The sequence below is a fragment of the Schistocerca nitens genome, chromosome 9 (genome assembly GCF_023898315.1).
Source record: "Schistocerca nitens isolate TAMUIC-IGC-003100 chromosome 9, iqSchNite1.1, whole genome shotgun sequence".
NCBI lineage: Eukaryota > Metazoa > Arthropoda > Insecta > Orthoptera > Acrididae > Schistocerca > Schistocerca nitens.
Genome location: NC_064622.1, coordinates 229,948,972 through 229,965,621, shown reverse-complemented (window position 1 = coordinate 229,965,621; position 16,650 = coordinate 229,948,972). Strand labels below are relative to the sequence as shown.

Below are 16,650 nucleotides of genomic sequence, written 5' to 3'. Positions count from 1 at the left end.
GGTTCCGGACTGATTGAAAGGACAAAAGTTCCGAAATAGTTTTCATTTCGAAAGAAGAAATTTTTGTGTAAGAGGGAAAAACTTTTTGAACGGGAGTCATGGGGTGGTTTTCTGCTTACCGTGAGGTAGCTTTAAAAGCGGTAGTCGCTTTTTTTTTGTATATATATTCGTTACTTACATGGCCCCTATTGCATTGTGATTGTGAATGGAGGAAGGAACTAATAGTCGGGATACATAAGTTACGAGTTTTCTGTAGTCAGATAGAACAGGGAGGATTGGAATTTTTATTAGGGAGGAGACACTTGGTGTAACCTATTATTGGAAGATGAGGTACAACTCAGGGATTATCCTACATTCTGTGAGAAGGAAGGGCTTAAAGAAAGTTACTCCAGGAGAGGGTGCAGACTTCAGAGTGATCTTAGACGAAAGGAAAATGGGATAGGCTAGTATACGAGTGACAGCATGTCAGGAATCTCAAAGATGGGGGAGGGGAGATACAATATAGTGTTAAGGAGGGTATAACTGATAAATTTTGGGAGCAGCGAAAGTTGATGTAAAAATTCCATAAGTGAGTATGAGGAAGTTTACCTTTATTTTGTCTCGTTTGGTGAAAGATAATATACACTCCTGGAAATGGAAAAAAGAACACATTGACACCGGTGTGTCAGACCCACCATACTTGCTCCGGACACTGCGAGAGGGCTGTACAAGCAATGATCACACGCACGGCACAGCGGACACACCAGGAACCGCGGTGTTGGCCGTCGAATGGCGCTAGCTGCGCAGCATTTGTGCACCGCCGCCGTCAGTGTCAGCCAGTTTGCCGTGGCATACGGAGCTCCATCGCAGTCTTTAACACTGGTAGCATGCCGCGACAGCGTGGACGTGAACCGTATGTGCAGTTGACGGACTTTGAGCGAGGGCGTATAGTGGGCATGCGGGAGGCCGGGTGGACGTACCGCCGAATTGCTCAACACGTGGGGCGTGAGGTCTCCACAGTACATCGATGTTGTCGCCAGTGGTCGGCGGAAGGTGCACGTGCCCGTCGACCTGGGACCGGACCGCAGCGACGCACGGATGCACGCCAAGACCGTAGGATCCTACGCAGTGCCGTAGGGGACCGCACCGCCACTTCCCAGCAAATTAGGGACACTGTTGCTCCTGGGGTATCGGCGAGGACCATTCGCAACCGTCTCCATGAAGCTGGGCTACGGTCCCGCACACCGTTAGGCCGTCTTCCGCTCACGCCCCAACATCGTGCAGCCCGCCTCCAGTGGTGTCGCGACAGGCGTGAATGGAGGGACGAATGGAGACGTGTCGTCTTCAGCGATGAGAGTCGCTTCTGCCTTGGTGCCAATGATGGTCGTATGCGTGTTTGGCGCCGTGCAGGTGAGCGCCACAATCAGGACTGCATACGACCGAGGCACACAGGGCCAACACCCGGCATCATGGTGTGGGGAGCGATCTCCTACACTGGCCGTACACCACTGGTGATCGTCGAGGGGACACTGAATAGTGCACGGTACATCCAAACCGTCATCGAACCCATCGTTCTACCATTCCTAGACCGGCAAGGGAACTTTTTGTTCCAACAGGACAATGCACGTCCGCATGTATCCCGTGCCACCCAACGTGCTCTAGAAGGTGTAAGTCAACTACCCTGGCCAGCAAGATCTCCGGATCTGTCCCCCATTGAGCATGTTTGGGACTGGATGAAGCGTCGTCTCACGCGGTCTGCACGTCCAGCACGAACGCTGGTCCAACTGAGGCGCCAGGTGGAAACGGCATGGCAAGCCGTTCCACAGGACTACATCCAGCATCTCTACGATCGTCTCCATGGGAGAATAGCAGCCTGCATTGCTGCGAAAGGTGGATATACACTGTACTAGTGCCGACATTGTGCATGCTCTGTTGCCTATGTGCCTGTGGTTCTGTCAGTGTGATCATGTGATGTATCTGACCCCAGGAATGTGTCAATAAAGTTTCCCCTTCCTGGGACAATGAATTCACGGTGTTCTTATTTCAATTTCCAGGAGTGTAGTTTGGACAAGAAGAGAATAGAAACATTCGAAATGTGGGGTACAGAAGAATTCTGAAGATTAGATGGGTAGATCATATAACTAATGAGGAGGTATTGAATAGAATTGGGGAGAAGAGGAGTTTGTGGCACAACTTGACAAGAAGAAGGGACCGGTTGGTAGGACATGTTCTGAGGCATGAGGCGATCACAAATTTAGCATTGGAGGGCAGCATGGAGGGTAAAAATCGTAGAGGGAGACCAAGAGATGAATACCCTAAGCAGATTCAGAAGGATGTAGGTTGCAGTCAGTACTGGGAGATGACGAAGCTTGCACAGGATAGAGTAGCATGGAGAGCTGCATCAAACCAGTCTCAGGACTGAAGACAACAACATCAACATAGCACGCGGAAAGAATGAACACCTATATCTTTCCGTACGAGCTCTGATTTCCCTTATTTTATCATGGTGATCGTTCCTCCCTGTGTAGGTCGGTGTCAACAAAACATTTTCGCATTCGGAGGAGAAAGTTGGTGATTGGAATTTCGTGAGAAGATTCCGTCGCAACGAAAAGCGCCTTTCTTTTAATGATTCCCAGCCCAAATCCTGTATCATTTCTGTGACACTCTCTCCCATACTTTGCGATACTACAAAACGTGCTGCCTTTCTTTGAACTTTTTCGATGTACTCCGTCAGTCCTATCTGGTAAGGAACCCACGAAGCGCAGCAGTATTCTAAAAGAGGACGGACAAGCGTAGTGTAGGCAGTCTCTTTAGTAGGTCTGTCACACCTTCTAAGTGTCCTGCCAATAAAACGCAGTCTTTGGTTAGCCTTCCCCACAACATTTTCTATGTGTTCTTTCCAGTTTAAGTTGTTCGTAATTGTAATACCTAGGTATTTAGTTGAATTTACGGCTTTTAGATATACAGGTTTCCATCGCTGTTTATACGAGGTGTGGCTAGAAAAAAACCGGACTAGTACTGGTGAAACAATAAAACGAATGCAATAAGGCTGAAAGTCGCGTGGCCTGTCACGTGACTCTCGCTCCACCTACTGCTCGAGTTTCATCTACCTCCTGCACTCAGTCTGCCCGTGGCGTCTGTTTTAAGTAGTTGACGTTTTGTCTGTGCGTCGGAAAATGTTGAGTGTACAGAAAGAACAGCGTGTTAACATCAAATTTTGTTTCAAACTAGGAAAATCTGCAAGTGAAACGTTTGTAATGTTACAACAAGTGTACGGCGATGATTGTTTATCGCGAACACAAGTGTTTGAGTGGTTTAAACGATTTAAAGATGGCCGCGAAGACACCAGTGATGACACTTGCACTGGCAGACCATTGTCAGCAAAAACTGATGCAAACATTGAAAAAATCGGTAAACTTGTTCGACAAGATCGCCGTTTAACAATCAGAGCAGTGTCTGAGTTAACAGGAGTTGACAAGGAAAGTGTTAGGCAGATTCTTCATGAAAGTTTCAACATAAAGTGTGTTCAAAAATTGTTCCAAAGTGTCTCACAATTGAACAGAAGGAACGCCGAAGAATGATTTGCTCTGACATCCTGGAAAACATTGAAAGTGATCCCACCTTCTTTCAAAATGTTATTACTTGCGATGAATCGTGTTTTTTTACTTACGATCCCGAAACTAAACGCCAATCGATGCATTGGAAAACTCCTGGTGTCAAAAAAAGCACGAATGTCAAAATCGAAATTCAAGGCAATGATGATTGTTTTTTTTGACATCAAAGGGATTGTGCACATTGATTGGGTACCAGAGGGACAAACAGTGAATCAGCATTACTACATTAGCGTCCTGGCTACCCTACGTGAGCGAGTACGGAGAAAACGGAACGATTTGTGGAGAAAAAAGTCATGGATCCTTCACCAAGACAATGCCCCAGCTCACAGTGCGTTGTCAGTGAAGCCGTTTTTGGCAAAACACAACATTCCCGTCTTAGATCATCCACCCTACTCACCTGATTTGGCCCCCTGTGACTTCTTTCTTTTCCCTAAAGTCAAGTCAGCTTTGAAAGGAACTAGATTTGAGACTGTTGAAGCAGTAAAAGAAAAAGCGACGGAAGTAATGTATGGACTTACCGAAAATGATCTGCAGCATTGCTATGAACAGTGGAAAATTCGTATGGAGCGGTGTAGAGACCGAGGAGGAGAGTACATTGAAGGAGATAACATGAAATTGTAAATAATTGTAAATAAATGTTTTTTCCAGCATCAGTCCGGTTTTTTTCTAGCCGCACCTCGTATGTCTAAATTCTGTATGGCGTCTTCAATGCAATTTTTGAAATGTACTCGTAGTTGCGAATATCGACAAGCATAAGCTGGACGATGGCATGACGACAATGAATATTTATACCGGACCGGGACTCGAACCCGGATTTCCCGCTTACTGTCAGCTGCCGTTTACCATTAGGCTGTCCAAGCACGCTTCAGGGTCAGACGAAAATGTGCATATGTCGTCAAGCATGCATCTACATCAAGCACTCGTAAGTCCATTATGTATACCAGCGGAAAAATGCTCCTATCAGAGCACAAAAAATACCAATATGTTCCTATTATACAAAAAAACACTGTCACTCATTCATTCCAATTCACTGAAATCATCTATTAGTGTCTCTCTAACTGTCACTGCCTGCTGTGTCACAGCCACAATCCTCTTTCTTCTACCCTACTACTGCAGTCTCCCTCTTGCTGTCCCTTGCTGCTAATATCTCATTCCTTCCCCTGCTGCTGCCGCCTCTTCTCACTGTCACTGCCTCTCTCTTCCTCGTTGTCATTGTCATGTACTCTGTCTCTCATTATCGCGGTCTCTCATCCACTCCCGTTTTCTTTTTATGCTACCTCCCCCACTAAGGCACTGTCTCCTTCACTTTTCTCCTATTCTCCTAGCACTGTTCTGTCACAGTCAACTGAGTTCCATTGCTGCTCCGTTCTTCTGTTTGTCTCACACTGGCATTGTCTCCTTCGCTCTTTCTATAACACAACTACTACCTACTATCTTCCAGCATTTCTTACTTTTCCGTCTGTTAGTCACTGCACTATCTTCTTCTCTCTCGGCGTAAAAAAGCGTGACTATGTTCGTATGTCAAAATTTTTGGAAACATTTTTAAATGTGACGAGGAAGGTAGAATGAGGCATCTGGTACCCCACATTTAGTGAGAGTGTTTTAAATAAACAGGAACATATTCACATTTTTTGTGCTCCGATAGAAGCATTTTCTCACTAGTTCCTTTCTTTTCCCTGTTGCAGCGGGACATGTAACTCATGTGAAAAGAAATGTATTGGTCAGTGAAATTTAGATAGTTTACTTACATCAAACTGAAATAACGCAAAACTAATTTTACACCTTGGATCAAATTTTATGTGCAAAAAATTTTTGCTTGTGCTTTAGTACTGGAACATGGGATTACCAATAACATCGGAGACATTTTACAGCACATTTATCCGTGCTAAGGCACTTTATAAACGACGGTTTCGCCTCATAACCCATTTTACGTGCGAATTTTACGTGTACAAGTAATGAAATTCTGATCAAGTGTATGTCGTACACGGATAAAGATACAAAGAAAATTTTCATAATTGTTCGAGATTGGGATCATATGAATATATGGTAAAAATTACAGCCATTTGCTGTGCATAGACGTCTTCGAATCCTCGGCTGTGTTTTGGTCCGCTATTGATAGCGGAAATATAGTAAGAAATCTTTTTGAGGGGTGTTCTGAGGAACCGCCCATGAATTAATGGTGGCTCCATAAGTACCATCAAGGCAAACGTACACCACGTTAACTACAAAAAGAATCAACCGATCTGCTCCATTTGCATAAGTCGAAGGAAGTGTGTAATATTCATATTTTGAGGCTGTACTGTCGGCTAGAGACACTAAAGCGATCCTTCTGTTCGGTATACACATGCGCTCTAACCGAAAGTCTATCCGAAACAACTGACCCTACCTTTGTATCGCCGACAGAACCCGAAATATGAGCACCGGAATATCCTGTTTATATGCCTAGAGTTTTGGAACACTTTCGGTATGCATGCTGTGGCATGCATATCGATTCCCATACAGGGGAAGCATTTTAACTGAAAGTCGCTTGCCCAGTATAAGCGGATAAATACGATATTGCAGTGCTTGTGTTATGCGGCAGTACGATGCTATGTTCTTTTCGGACATGAATGCATTGAACAAGACAGGCACTGTAACATCATATCGAATGTAGTATTTTCACCGAAGTAAAGTTCAGTACCTAAGTCATGTTTAGACCATTAGTGAGTACATGAAGTGAAATAAAGAATACCGGCACACGTTGTAACTCACGTATTGGCTCGAATCACATCATCAGGATACGAAAGAATGAGACTAGACTCAGACTGCTCACCTTGTTGCGATCCCCCTTGGAGCCGCCTGAGGGTGGGTGCTGCTGCTGCGCAGACGGCGACGGTGGCGGGGGCGGCGCGGGCGCCTTGTGGCTCTTGCGCGCGAAGCGGCGGCGCTCGGGCCGCTGCGGGGGCGGCGGGGGGCTCGGTGGCGGCCGGGGGCTCCACACTTTGCGCAGCTCTGCCGCCTCCAGCTGGTCGGAGCGCGGGCCCAAAACCAGGATGGGCCGTTGCTTGGCGGAGGCGGCGTGGGCGGCGGGGGGCGGCGCCGGCGCTTCCGGCGTGCTCAGGCTGATGATGCTGGACGGACCGCTGGCCGCCGACGGGCCGCCGCGGCCGGGGGTCGGCTGCGACTCCTGCAGCGGCGTGTCTGCGGGAGGACTCACAGTGCTGACAGCTGTTTACATCTCACCAGTTTCGAAAGAAACAGTATTTCCGTCGTTAACGGCAATCATATGGTGGAGGGAACCTTTTCCTAGAAATCAGTTGGAGCAGTTTTGGATGATAAACAATCAAAGAACCGATTTCAGACACCATGCGCTATGGCAACATTTACAGTAAAGTATCTGTGAGCTTGGATAAGAGACTCGAGGCATCATGCAATGCGGACTTTCACCCCCGGTATGTTCGTCCTTGATGATTTTTGTGTTATGAGCTGTAGGCAGTGGTCTTCGGCATATTTCTCTGCCTAATGTTTCGTTTTCCGACGCTAGATATCATCAGGGGTTATAAGGACTGTGGAGTTTCATACATAAAAGAGCTCAGATGGCCAAACTCTTTATGTTGTTGTTGTTGTGGTCTCCAGTCCTGAGACTGGTTTGATGCAGCTCTCCATGCTACTCTATCCTGTGCAAGCTTCTTCATCTCCCAGTACCTTCTGCAACCTACATCCTTCTGAATCTGCTTAGTATATTGATCTCTTGGTCTCCCTCTACGATTTTTACCCTCCACGCTGCCCTCCAATGCTAAATTTGTGATCCCTTGATGCCTCAAAACATGTCCTACCAACCGATCCTTTCTTCTAGTCAAGTTGTGCCACAAACTTCTCTTCTCCCCAATCCTATTCAATACCTCCTCATTAGTTACGTGATCCACCCACCTTATCTTCAGCATTCTTCTGTAGCACCACATTTCGAAAGCTTCAAATTTCTTCTTGTCCAAACTGGTTATCGTCCATGTTTCACTTCCATACATGGCTACACTCCATACAAGTACTTTCAGAAACGACTTCCTCACACTTAAATCTATACTCGATGTTAACAAATTTCTCTTCTTCAGAAACGATTTCCTTGCCATTGCCAGTCTACATTTTATATCCTCTCTACTTCGACCATCATCAGTTATTTTACTCCCTAAATATCAAAACCCCTTTACTACTTTAAGTGTCTCATTTCCTAATCTAATCCCCTCAGCATCACCCTATTTAATTTGACTGCATTCCATTATCCTCGTTTTGCTTTTGTTGATGTTCATCTTAGATCCTCCTTTCAAGACACTGTCCATTCCGTTCAACTGTTCTTCCAAGTCCTTTGCTGTCTCTGACAGAATTACAATGTAATCGGCGAACCTCAAAGTTTTTATTTCTTCTCCATGAATTTTAATACCTACTCCGAATTTTTCTTTTGTTTCCTTTACTGCTTGCTCAATATACAGATTGAATAACATCGGGGAGAGGCTACAACCCTGTCTCACGCCTCTCCCAACCACTGCTTCCCTTTCATGCCCCTCGACTCTTATAACTGCCATCTGGTTTCTGTACAAATTGTAAATAGCCTTTCGCTCCCTGTATTTTACCCCTGCCACCTTCAGAATTTGAAAGAGAGTATTCCAGTTAACGTTGTCAAAAGTTTTCTCTAAGTCTACAAATGCTAGAAACGTAGCTTTGCCTTTTCTTAATCTTTCTTCTAAGATAAGTCGTAAGGTTAGTATTGCCTCACGTGTTCCAACATTTCTACGGAATCCAAACTGATCTTCCCCGAGGTCCGCTTCTACCAGTTTTTCCATTCGTCTGTAAAGAATTCGCGTTAGTATTTTGCAGCTGTGACTTATTAAACTGATAGTTCGGTAATTTTCACATCTGTCAACACCTGCTTTCTTTGGGATTGGAATTATTATATTCTTCTTGAAGTCTGTGGGTATTTCGCCTGTCTCCTACATCTTGCTCACCAGATGGTAGAGTTTTGTCATGACTGGCTGCCGGCCGAAGTGGCCGTGCGGTTAAAGGCGCTGCAGTCTGGAACCGCAAGACCGCTACGGTCGCAGGTTCGAATCCTGCCTCGGGCATGGATGTTTGTGATGTCCTTAGGTTAGTTAGGTTTAACTAGTTCTAAGTTCTAGGGGACTAATGACCTCAGCAGTTGAGTCCCATAGTGCTCAGAGCCATTTGAACCATTTGAACCATGACTGGCTCTCCCAAGGGCATCAGTATTTCTAATGGAATGTTGTCTACTCCCGAGGCCTTGTTTCGACTCAGGTCTTTCAGTGCTCTGTCAAACTCTTCACGCAGTATCTTATCTCCCATTTCATCTTCATCTACATCCTCTTCCATTTCCATAATACTGTCCTCAGGTATATCGCCCTTGTATAAACCCTCTATTTACTCCTTCCACCTTTCTGCCTTCCCTTCTTTGCTTAGAACTGGGTTGCCATCTGAGCTCTTGATATTCATACAAGTGGTTCTCTTCTCTCCAAAGGTCTCTTTAACTTTCCTGTAGGCAGTATCTATCTTACCCCTAGTGAGACAAGCCTCTACATCCTTACATTTGTCCTCTAGCCATCCCTGCTTAGCCATTTTGCACTTTCTGTCGATCTCATTTTTGAGACGTTTGTATTCCTTTTTGACTGCTTCATTTACTGCATTTTTATATTTTCTCCTTGCATCAATTAAATTCAATATTTCTTCTGTTACCCAAGGATTTCTATTAGCCCTCGTCTTTCTACCTACTTGATCCTCTGCTGACTTCACTACTTCATCCCTCAGAGCTACCCATTCTTCTTCTACTGTATTTCTTTCCCCCATTCCTGTCAATTGCTCCCTTATGCTCTCCCTGAAACTCTCTACAACCTCAGGTTCTTTCAGTTTATCCAGGTCCCATCTCCTTAAATTCCCACCTTTTTGCAGTTTCTTCAGTTTCAATCTGCAGTTCATAACCAATAGATTGTGGTCAGAATCCACATCTGCCCCTGGAAATGTCTTACAATTTAAAACCTGGTTCCTAAATCTCTGTCTTACCATTATAGAATCTATCTGATACCTTTTAGTATCTCCAGGATTCTTCCAGGTATACAACTTTCTTTTATGACTCATGAACCAAGAGTTAGCTATGATTAAGTTGTGCTCTGTGCAAAATTCTACAAGGCGGCTTCCTCTTTCATTTCTTCCCTCCAATCCATATTCACCTACTATGTTTCCTTCTCTCCCTTTTCCTACTGACGAATTCCAGTCACCCATGACTATTAAATTTTCGTCTCCCTTCACTACCTGAATAATTTCTTTTACCTCGTCATACATTTCATCAATTTCTTCATCATCTGCAGAGCTAGTTGGCATATAAACTTGTACTACTGTAGTAGGCATGGGCTTTGCGTCTATCTTGGCCACAATAATGCGTTCACTATGCTGTTTGTAGTAGCTAACGCGCTCTCCTATTTTTTTATTCATTATTAAACCTACTCCTGCATTACCCCTATTTGATTTTGTATTTATAACCCTGTAATCACCTGACCAAAAGTCTTGTTCCTCCTGCCACCGAACTTCAGTAATTCCCACTATATCTAACTTTAAACTATCCATTTCTCTTTTTAAATTTTCTAACCTACCTGCCCGATTAAGGGATCTGACATTCCATGCTCCGATCCATAGAACGCCAGTTTTCTTTCTCCTGATAACGACATCCTCTTGAGTAGTCCCCGCCCGGAGATCCGAATGGGGGACTATTTTACCTCCGGAATATTTTACCCAGGAGGACGCCATCATCATTTAATCATACAGTAAAGCTGCATGTCCTCGGGAAAAATTACGGCTGTAGTTTCCCCTTGCTTTCAGCCGTTCGCAGTACCAGCACAGCAAGGCCGTTTTGGTTAATGTTACAAGGCCAGATCAGTCAATCATCCAGACTGTTGCCCCTGCAACTACTGAAAAGGCTGCTGCCCCTCTTCAGGAACCACATGTTTGTCTGGCCTCTCAACAGATACCCCTCCGTTGTGGTTGCACCTACGGTACGGCCATCTGTATCGCTGAGGCACGCAAGCCTCCCCACCAACGGCAAGGTCCATGGTTCATGGGGGAAGAAACTCTTTATACACTATCTGATCAAATATAGCGGGGCACCGTTAAGTATGCGAAACTGACCCTGCACGTCACGAGAGGCAGGCCGGGAGTATTGTGCTGTTAATCGAGAAGTGGTAACAGCAGAAAAGATCGATTAGGAGAGCTCAGTGAGTTTGACAGTGGGCTAGTCATTCGATGTCACCTGATCGGAGATTTCGATTGTCTATTGTGGACATTTCAATCTCTCTACGGCTGCACAAGTCACCTGTTGTAAGTGTGATTGTGTAGTGGAAGCGCTAAGAAATAATGACAGCTAAACCATCACTAGGCAGACCTCATGAACTGACGGTCAGGCAGCGTCGAACAATTTGGTAGGAGGTTACAAAAATCGCGTGAAATTAGCGGGATGTGTGAACGGTGAGTTCCAAAGTGCTAGCAGCAGTCCAACTAGCAGATCTCAGAAATTAAAAAATAATCCGGTAAAATGGTCGACCAGCTTCTCAAGAGTAATCAGTGCTAGTCGAAGCTTGGGGCAGTGTAAAAAGCGACACCATTGGGCTGTGGATGATTGGAAAGAGTGATTTCGAGTAATGGATCGTGCCTTGCCGCAGTGGTAACAGCAGTTCCCGTCAGATCACCGAAGTTAAGCGCTGTCGGGCTGGGCTAGCACTTGGATGGGTGACCATCCTGTCTGCCGAGTGCTGTTGACAAGCGGGATGCACTCAGCCCTTTTGAGGCAAACTGAGGAGCTAGTTGATTGAGAAGTAGCGGCTCCGGTCTCGGAAACTGACATGCGGCCGGGTGAGCCGGGAGAGCAGGGACCACATGCCCCTCCATATCCACATCCAGTGACGCCTGTTGGCTGAGGATGACACGGCGGCCGTTAAGTACCTTTGGGCCTTCATGGCCTGTTCCGGAGGAGTTTAGATTAGTTTTTAATCGTGCTACAGCCAGTGAAAGTTCGTTTTTCATCTGTTCCTCTATTGTACGCAGTACACAATGCTTTGGAACTCAAGGGTGATTCCTTCTGTTCATTTCATGCGACTTCTTACAACCACTTTCTCAATGCTCGACGGTCCCTCGCCGTCAGTATATGAGTCCTGCCTGGTGTTAGTTTAGCTGCGGTTGTTCCTTCACGTTTCCACTTCACTATTACGTCGCCAAAAAATCGAGTTCGGCAGCTTTAGAAGGGGTGAAATGCGCCTGATAGATTTGTTACTCAACTGACGTCCAATGACCAGTACACATTCCCAGTATTACCTGTCTTGTCGACCTATCCAGCTGTTATCATTTCTCTACTGACAACAGAGTACTCCCCATTTCAGCTGATGATGAGTCTTTCGGGCTCCTTTTATACTGGTGGGTCCGCTTGTCCTGACATCTCGTGGTCAGTCCGTATTACATAGCGGTGTCGGGATACTTATGCCCTGACAGTGTACATCTCGATAGAGGACAGCCTCATATCGACATCCGTGATAACGAATTCCTTGCCTCCTGCTTATGGAATTGAAAGTGCTAGCACAGAGCGGCCTCAAGAGCTATAGCAAATAAAGCAAGCCCTTTAATGGGGGTAGGACGTCAAATGGGCCGACGTGGAACGGGAGAGGCATCGCAGGACATTTTAATTTCCAGTGTCTATACTTTTACAAATAAATTCATAGAACTTTGTCAGCATCACCAGGAAGGATTTAGGATTCACACTCATTGCAATGGAAGTTCGAAAACATAACAAAATAAATTTTTTAGTGTGAAATTTCATTATTTTTTCACTTACTAATGGCTGCATTTGCTGCTATAGGTACACTTTTCTTCATAAGTAAGAGAGACTCTTCGATGAATTTTGCACAGCATACAAACCATACTTAAAGGTGTATGGAACTCTAGAATTTATTTAATTTATGAAAAAACGAATGATCTGTTGTATTTTAAACTTCATGTTTAGAAAAAACACAAATTTTGTAGTTAATTACCTCAATTTTTACCACAGTTTTTAATAGATTTGGAAAATTCTAGAGTTTCATACACCTTTAGGTATGGTTTGTATGCTGCGCAAAATTCATCGAACCGTCTCTCTTACTTCTGAAGAAAAGTGTACCTATAGCAACAAATTCTGCCATTAGTTAGTGAAAAAAATGATGAAATTACACATGTAAAAAAATTACTTCGTTATGTTTTTGAACTTCCACTGATATGAGTGTGAATTGCGAATCCTCCTGGTCATGCAGACAAAGTTTTATGAATTTATTTGTAAAAGTATAGACAGTGGAAATTAAAATGTCCTGTGGTGCCTCTCCTGCTCCAAGTCGGCCCGTTTGACGTCCTACCCCCCCACCCCTAAAATACAGATGATGGATTCATTCATAAAAGAAAAAAAAATTAGTAACTGCTGGCGTCTGCCGATTATTTGAAAATGGACATACCATACTATGAGGAGGAACCGTGAATCATGAGTGGAAAACTGGATGCATAGTACGAGTAGGTTTGAGACGTGGACTTACCCCTGGCCACCTCTAGGTGCGTGACTCCATCGCCGTCGGTCCTCTGTAGCAGGTTGAACCTGGCGACCACGGCGGGCGCCTCGAGCCGCTTGAAGACCTGCTGCTGCTGGTGAGGGGACACTCTGGCCGGCTCCACCCTCTGCTGGGACTTGCCGCTGCCCCCGCTGCTGGTGCTGACGCTGCTGCTGCTGGAGATGCCGGAGGACAGGGAGACGGCCGCCTGCTTGCCCACCGGCGAGGGAGACGGGGACGAGGAGTACGAAGAGGAGGGCGAGGGCGACGGCTGCGCCACCGACGAGTGGGCCGGCGGCCGGCCCGGCGCCGCGACGCCCTCTTTCCGCCGGTGCGGGTGCCGGTACTGGTCCAGCTTCAGTCTTCTGCTCACCTCCTGCACAGCACGCCGCCACTACACTCACTTCCGCCCGCGGCACTGCCGTCCCACCCACACAGGTAACCACAGCAACCAACGGTGGTTAGATCACTGAAACTCTTTGTACACCGACGGAGAAAAATGCCACACAAACAAGGAGTTGTGCGACATAAACGAAAGTCGGTAGGCGCGTTTCCCCCCCTTAAACATGATGTCTCTTAACATTTTGTGTCAGTCGAATCAGAGTGGCACTACTAGCCCCACTATGGTGATGCAAAGCACGTTTACTTTACACTACTGACCATTAAAATTGCTGCACCAAGAAGAAATGCAGATGATAAACGGGTATTCATTGGACAAATATATTATGCTACAACTGACATGTGATTACATTTTCACGCAATTTGGATGCATAGATCCTGAGGAATCAATATCCAGGACAACCACCTCTGGACGTAATAACGGCCTTGATTTGCCTGGGCATTGAGTCAAACAGAGCTTGGATGGCGTGTACAGGTACAGGTGCCCATGCAGCTTCAACACGATACGACAGTTCGTCAAGAGCAGTGACTGGCGTATTGTGACGAGGCAGTTGCTCGGCCACCATTGACCAGATGTTTTCAGTTGGTGAGAAATCTGGAGAATGTGATGGCCAGGGCAGCATTCGAACATTTTCTGTATCCAGAAAGGCCCGTACAGGACCTGCAACATGCGGTCGTGCATTACCCTGCTGAAATGTAGGGTTTCGCAGGGATCGAATGAAGGGTAGAGCCACGGGTCGTGACACATCTGAAATGTAACGTCCACTGTTCAAAGTGCCGTCAATGTGAACAAGAGGTGACCGAGACGTGTAACCAATGGCACCCCATACCATCACGTCGGGTGATACGCCAGTATGGCGATGACGAATACACGCTTCCAATGTTCGTTCACCGCGATGTCACCATCATGATGTTGTAAACAGAACCTGGATTCATCCGAAAAAATGAAGTTTTGCCATTCGTGCAACCAGGTTCGTTGCTGAGTTCACCATCGCAGGCGCTCCTGTCTGTGATGCAGCGTCAAGGGTAACCGCAGCCATGGTCTCCGAGCTCACAGTCCATGCTGCTGCAAACGTCGTCGAACTGATCGTGCAGATGGTTGTTGTCTTGCAAATGTCCCCATCTGTTGACACAGGGATCGAGACTTGGCTGCACGATCCATTACAGCCATGCGGATAAGATGTCAGTCATGTCGACTGCTAGTGATACGAGGCCGTTGGGATCCAGCACGGCGTTCCGTATTACCCTCCTGAACCCACCGATTCCATATTCTGCTAACAGTCTTTGGATCTCGACCAACGCGAGCAGCAATGTCGCGATACGATAAACCGCAGTCGCAGTAGGCTAAATCCCACCTTTATCAAAGTCGGAAATGTGATGGTACGCATTTCTCCTCGTTACACGAGGCATCACAACAATGTTTCACCAGGCAACGCTGTGTATGAGAAACCGGTTGGAAACTTTCCTCATGTCAGCACGTTGTGGGTGTCGCCACCGGCGCCAACCTTGTATGAATGCTCTGAAAAGCTAATCCTTTGCATATCACAGCATATTTAAATTTCGCGTATGTAGCACGTCATCTTCGTGGTGTAGCAATTTTAAAGGCCAGTAGTGTAAATACACGCTGTAATGGTCATGAGCGTTAGTTACCTTTGAGATTGGACGTGGTGAGTTGACGTCAGTCAAGAATGCCTTTAAGGCGGCAAAGACGCCAATATCAACCCCTCACCAGTTTAAACGAGGTCGTGTGATATTGCTACGAGAAGCTGGATGTTCCTTCTGCCACATTTCTGAATGACTTGGCAGGAACGTAGCCAATGTACATGATTGCTGAAAGCGGTGGTCACGAGAATGTACGATCGCAAGAAGACCGGGCACCGGACGGCCACAAGACACTACCGAGAGGGAAGACCGCCGTGTTCGGCATCTGGCGCATCGTACTGTATCTGCGGCAGCAATTCGAGTAGCAGTTTGCAGCACAGTAACAGAAAGAACTGTTACAAATCGATTACTTCAAACGTAGCTCCGAGCCACACTCCCTGCAGCGTGCATTCCACTGCGCCAAACTACCGCCATTTGCTGCTTCAGCGGTGTCAAGCGAGAGCTCTTTGAAGCGCAGGATGGAGGTCTGTTGTGTGTTTTTTGATGAAAGATAGTTCTGCCTCGGTGTCAGTGATGGCCGTGTGTTGGTTAGAAGGGGGCCAGTTGAGAGCCTGCAACCAACGCGTCTGCGTGCTCGACACACTGGACCCACACCTGCAGTTATGGCCACTGGTGCATTTTCATATAACAGCAGGACCACTCTCGTGGTCATCCCCCGTACCGTGACAACAAAACTGTAAGTAAGTCTGATGATTTGATCTGTTGCACCCTTGCGCTGCCATTCGTGAACAACATTTTAGGGGGTGCTTTCCAACAGGAGAATGCTCGTCCATGTCGTGGTGTTGTAACCCAATGTGCTCTACACAGTGTCCACATGTTACCTTCGCCTGCTCGTTCACCAGATCTGTCTCCAGTCAAGTACATGTGGGAGATCTCTGGACGAAGACTGCAGTGTCATCCGCAAACATAATTAACCGACCCCGTATTGACCGACCAGGTGGAACAGGCGTAGGATTCCATCCCACAAATTGAAATCCGGCAAGTGTATAACACAATGCATGCACATTTGCATTCAACGTTCTGGTGGTTACCCCTATTATTAATGGACCACCATTTCACAGTGCAATGGCTTACCTCGAGCTTACGTTAATCAGTGATCTTACATCTACATCTACATTTATACTCCACAAGCCACCCAACAGTGTGTGGCGGAGGGCACTTTACGTGCCACTGTCATTAGCTCCCTTTCCTGTTCCAGTAGCGTATGGTTCGCGGGAAGAACGACTGCCGGAAAGCCTCGGTGCGCGCTCGAATCTCTCTAATTTTACATTCGTTATCCCCTCGGGAGCTATAAATAGGACGAAGCAATATATTCGATACCTCATCCAGAAACGCACCCTCTCGAAACCTGGACAGCAAGCTACACCACGATGCAGAGCGCCTCTCTTGCAGAGTCTGCCACTTGA

At 46.3% G+C, this 16,650-nt stretch overlaps 1 protein-coding gene across 1 annotated transcript in view; it reads right to left on the bottom strand.

Moving 5' to 3' along the window:
• Positions 1–16,650, bottom strand: part of LOC126204145 (serine/arginine repetitive matrix protein 1-like) — a 410,265-nt gene that overhangs the window by 12,817 nt on the left and 380,798 nt on the right. Inside the window, exons 3-4 of the mRNA XM_049938554.1 lie at positions 13,172–13,559; positions 6,406–6,773 (exon numbers count right to left, since the gene is read on the bottom strand). Of these exons, the coding sequence (XP_049794511.1) occupies positions 6,406–6,773; positions 13,172–13,559 (756 nt within the window). The remainder of the gene's footprint in view (positions 1–6,405; positions 6,774–13,171; positions 13,560–16,650) is intronic.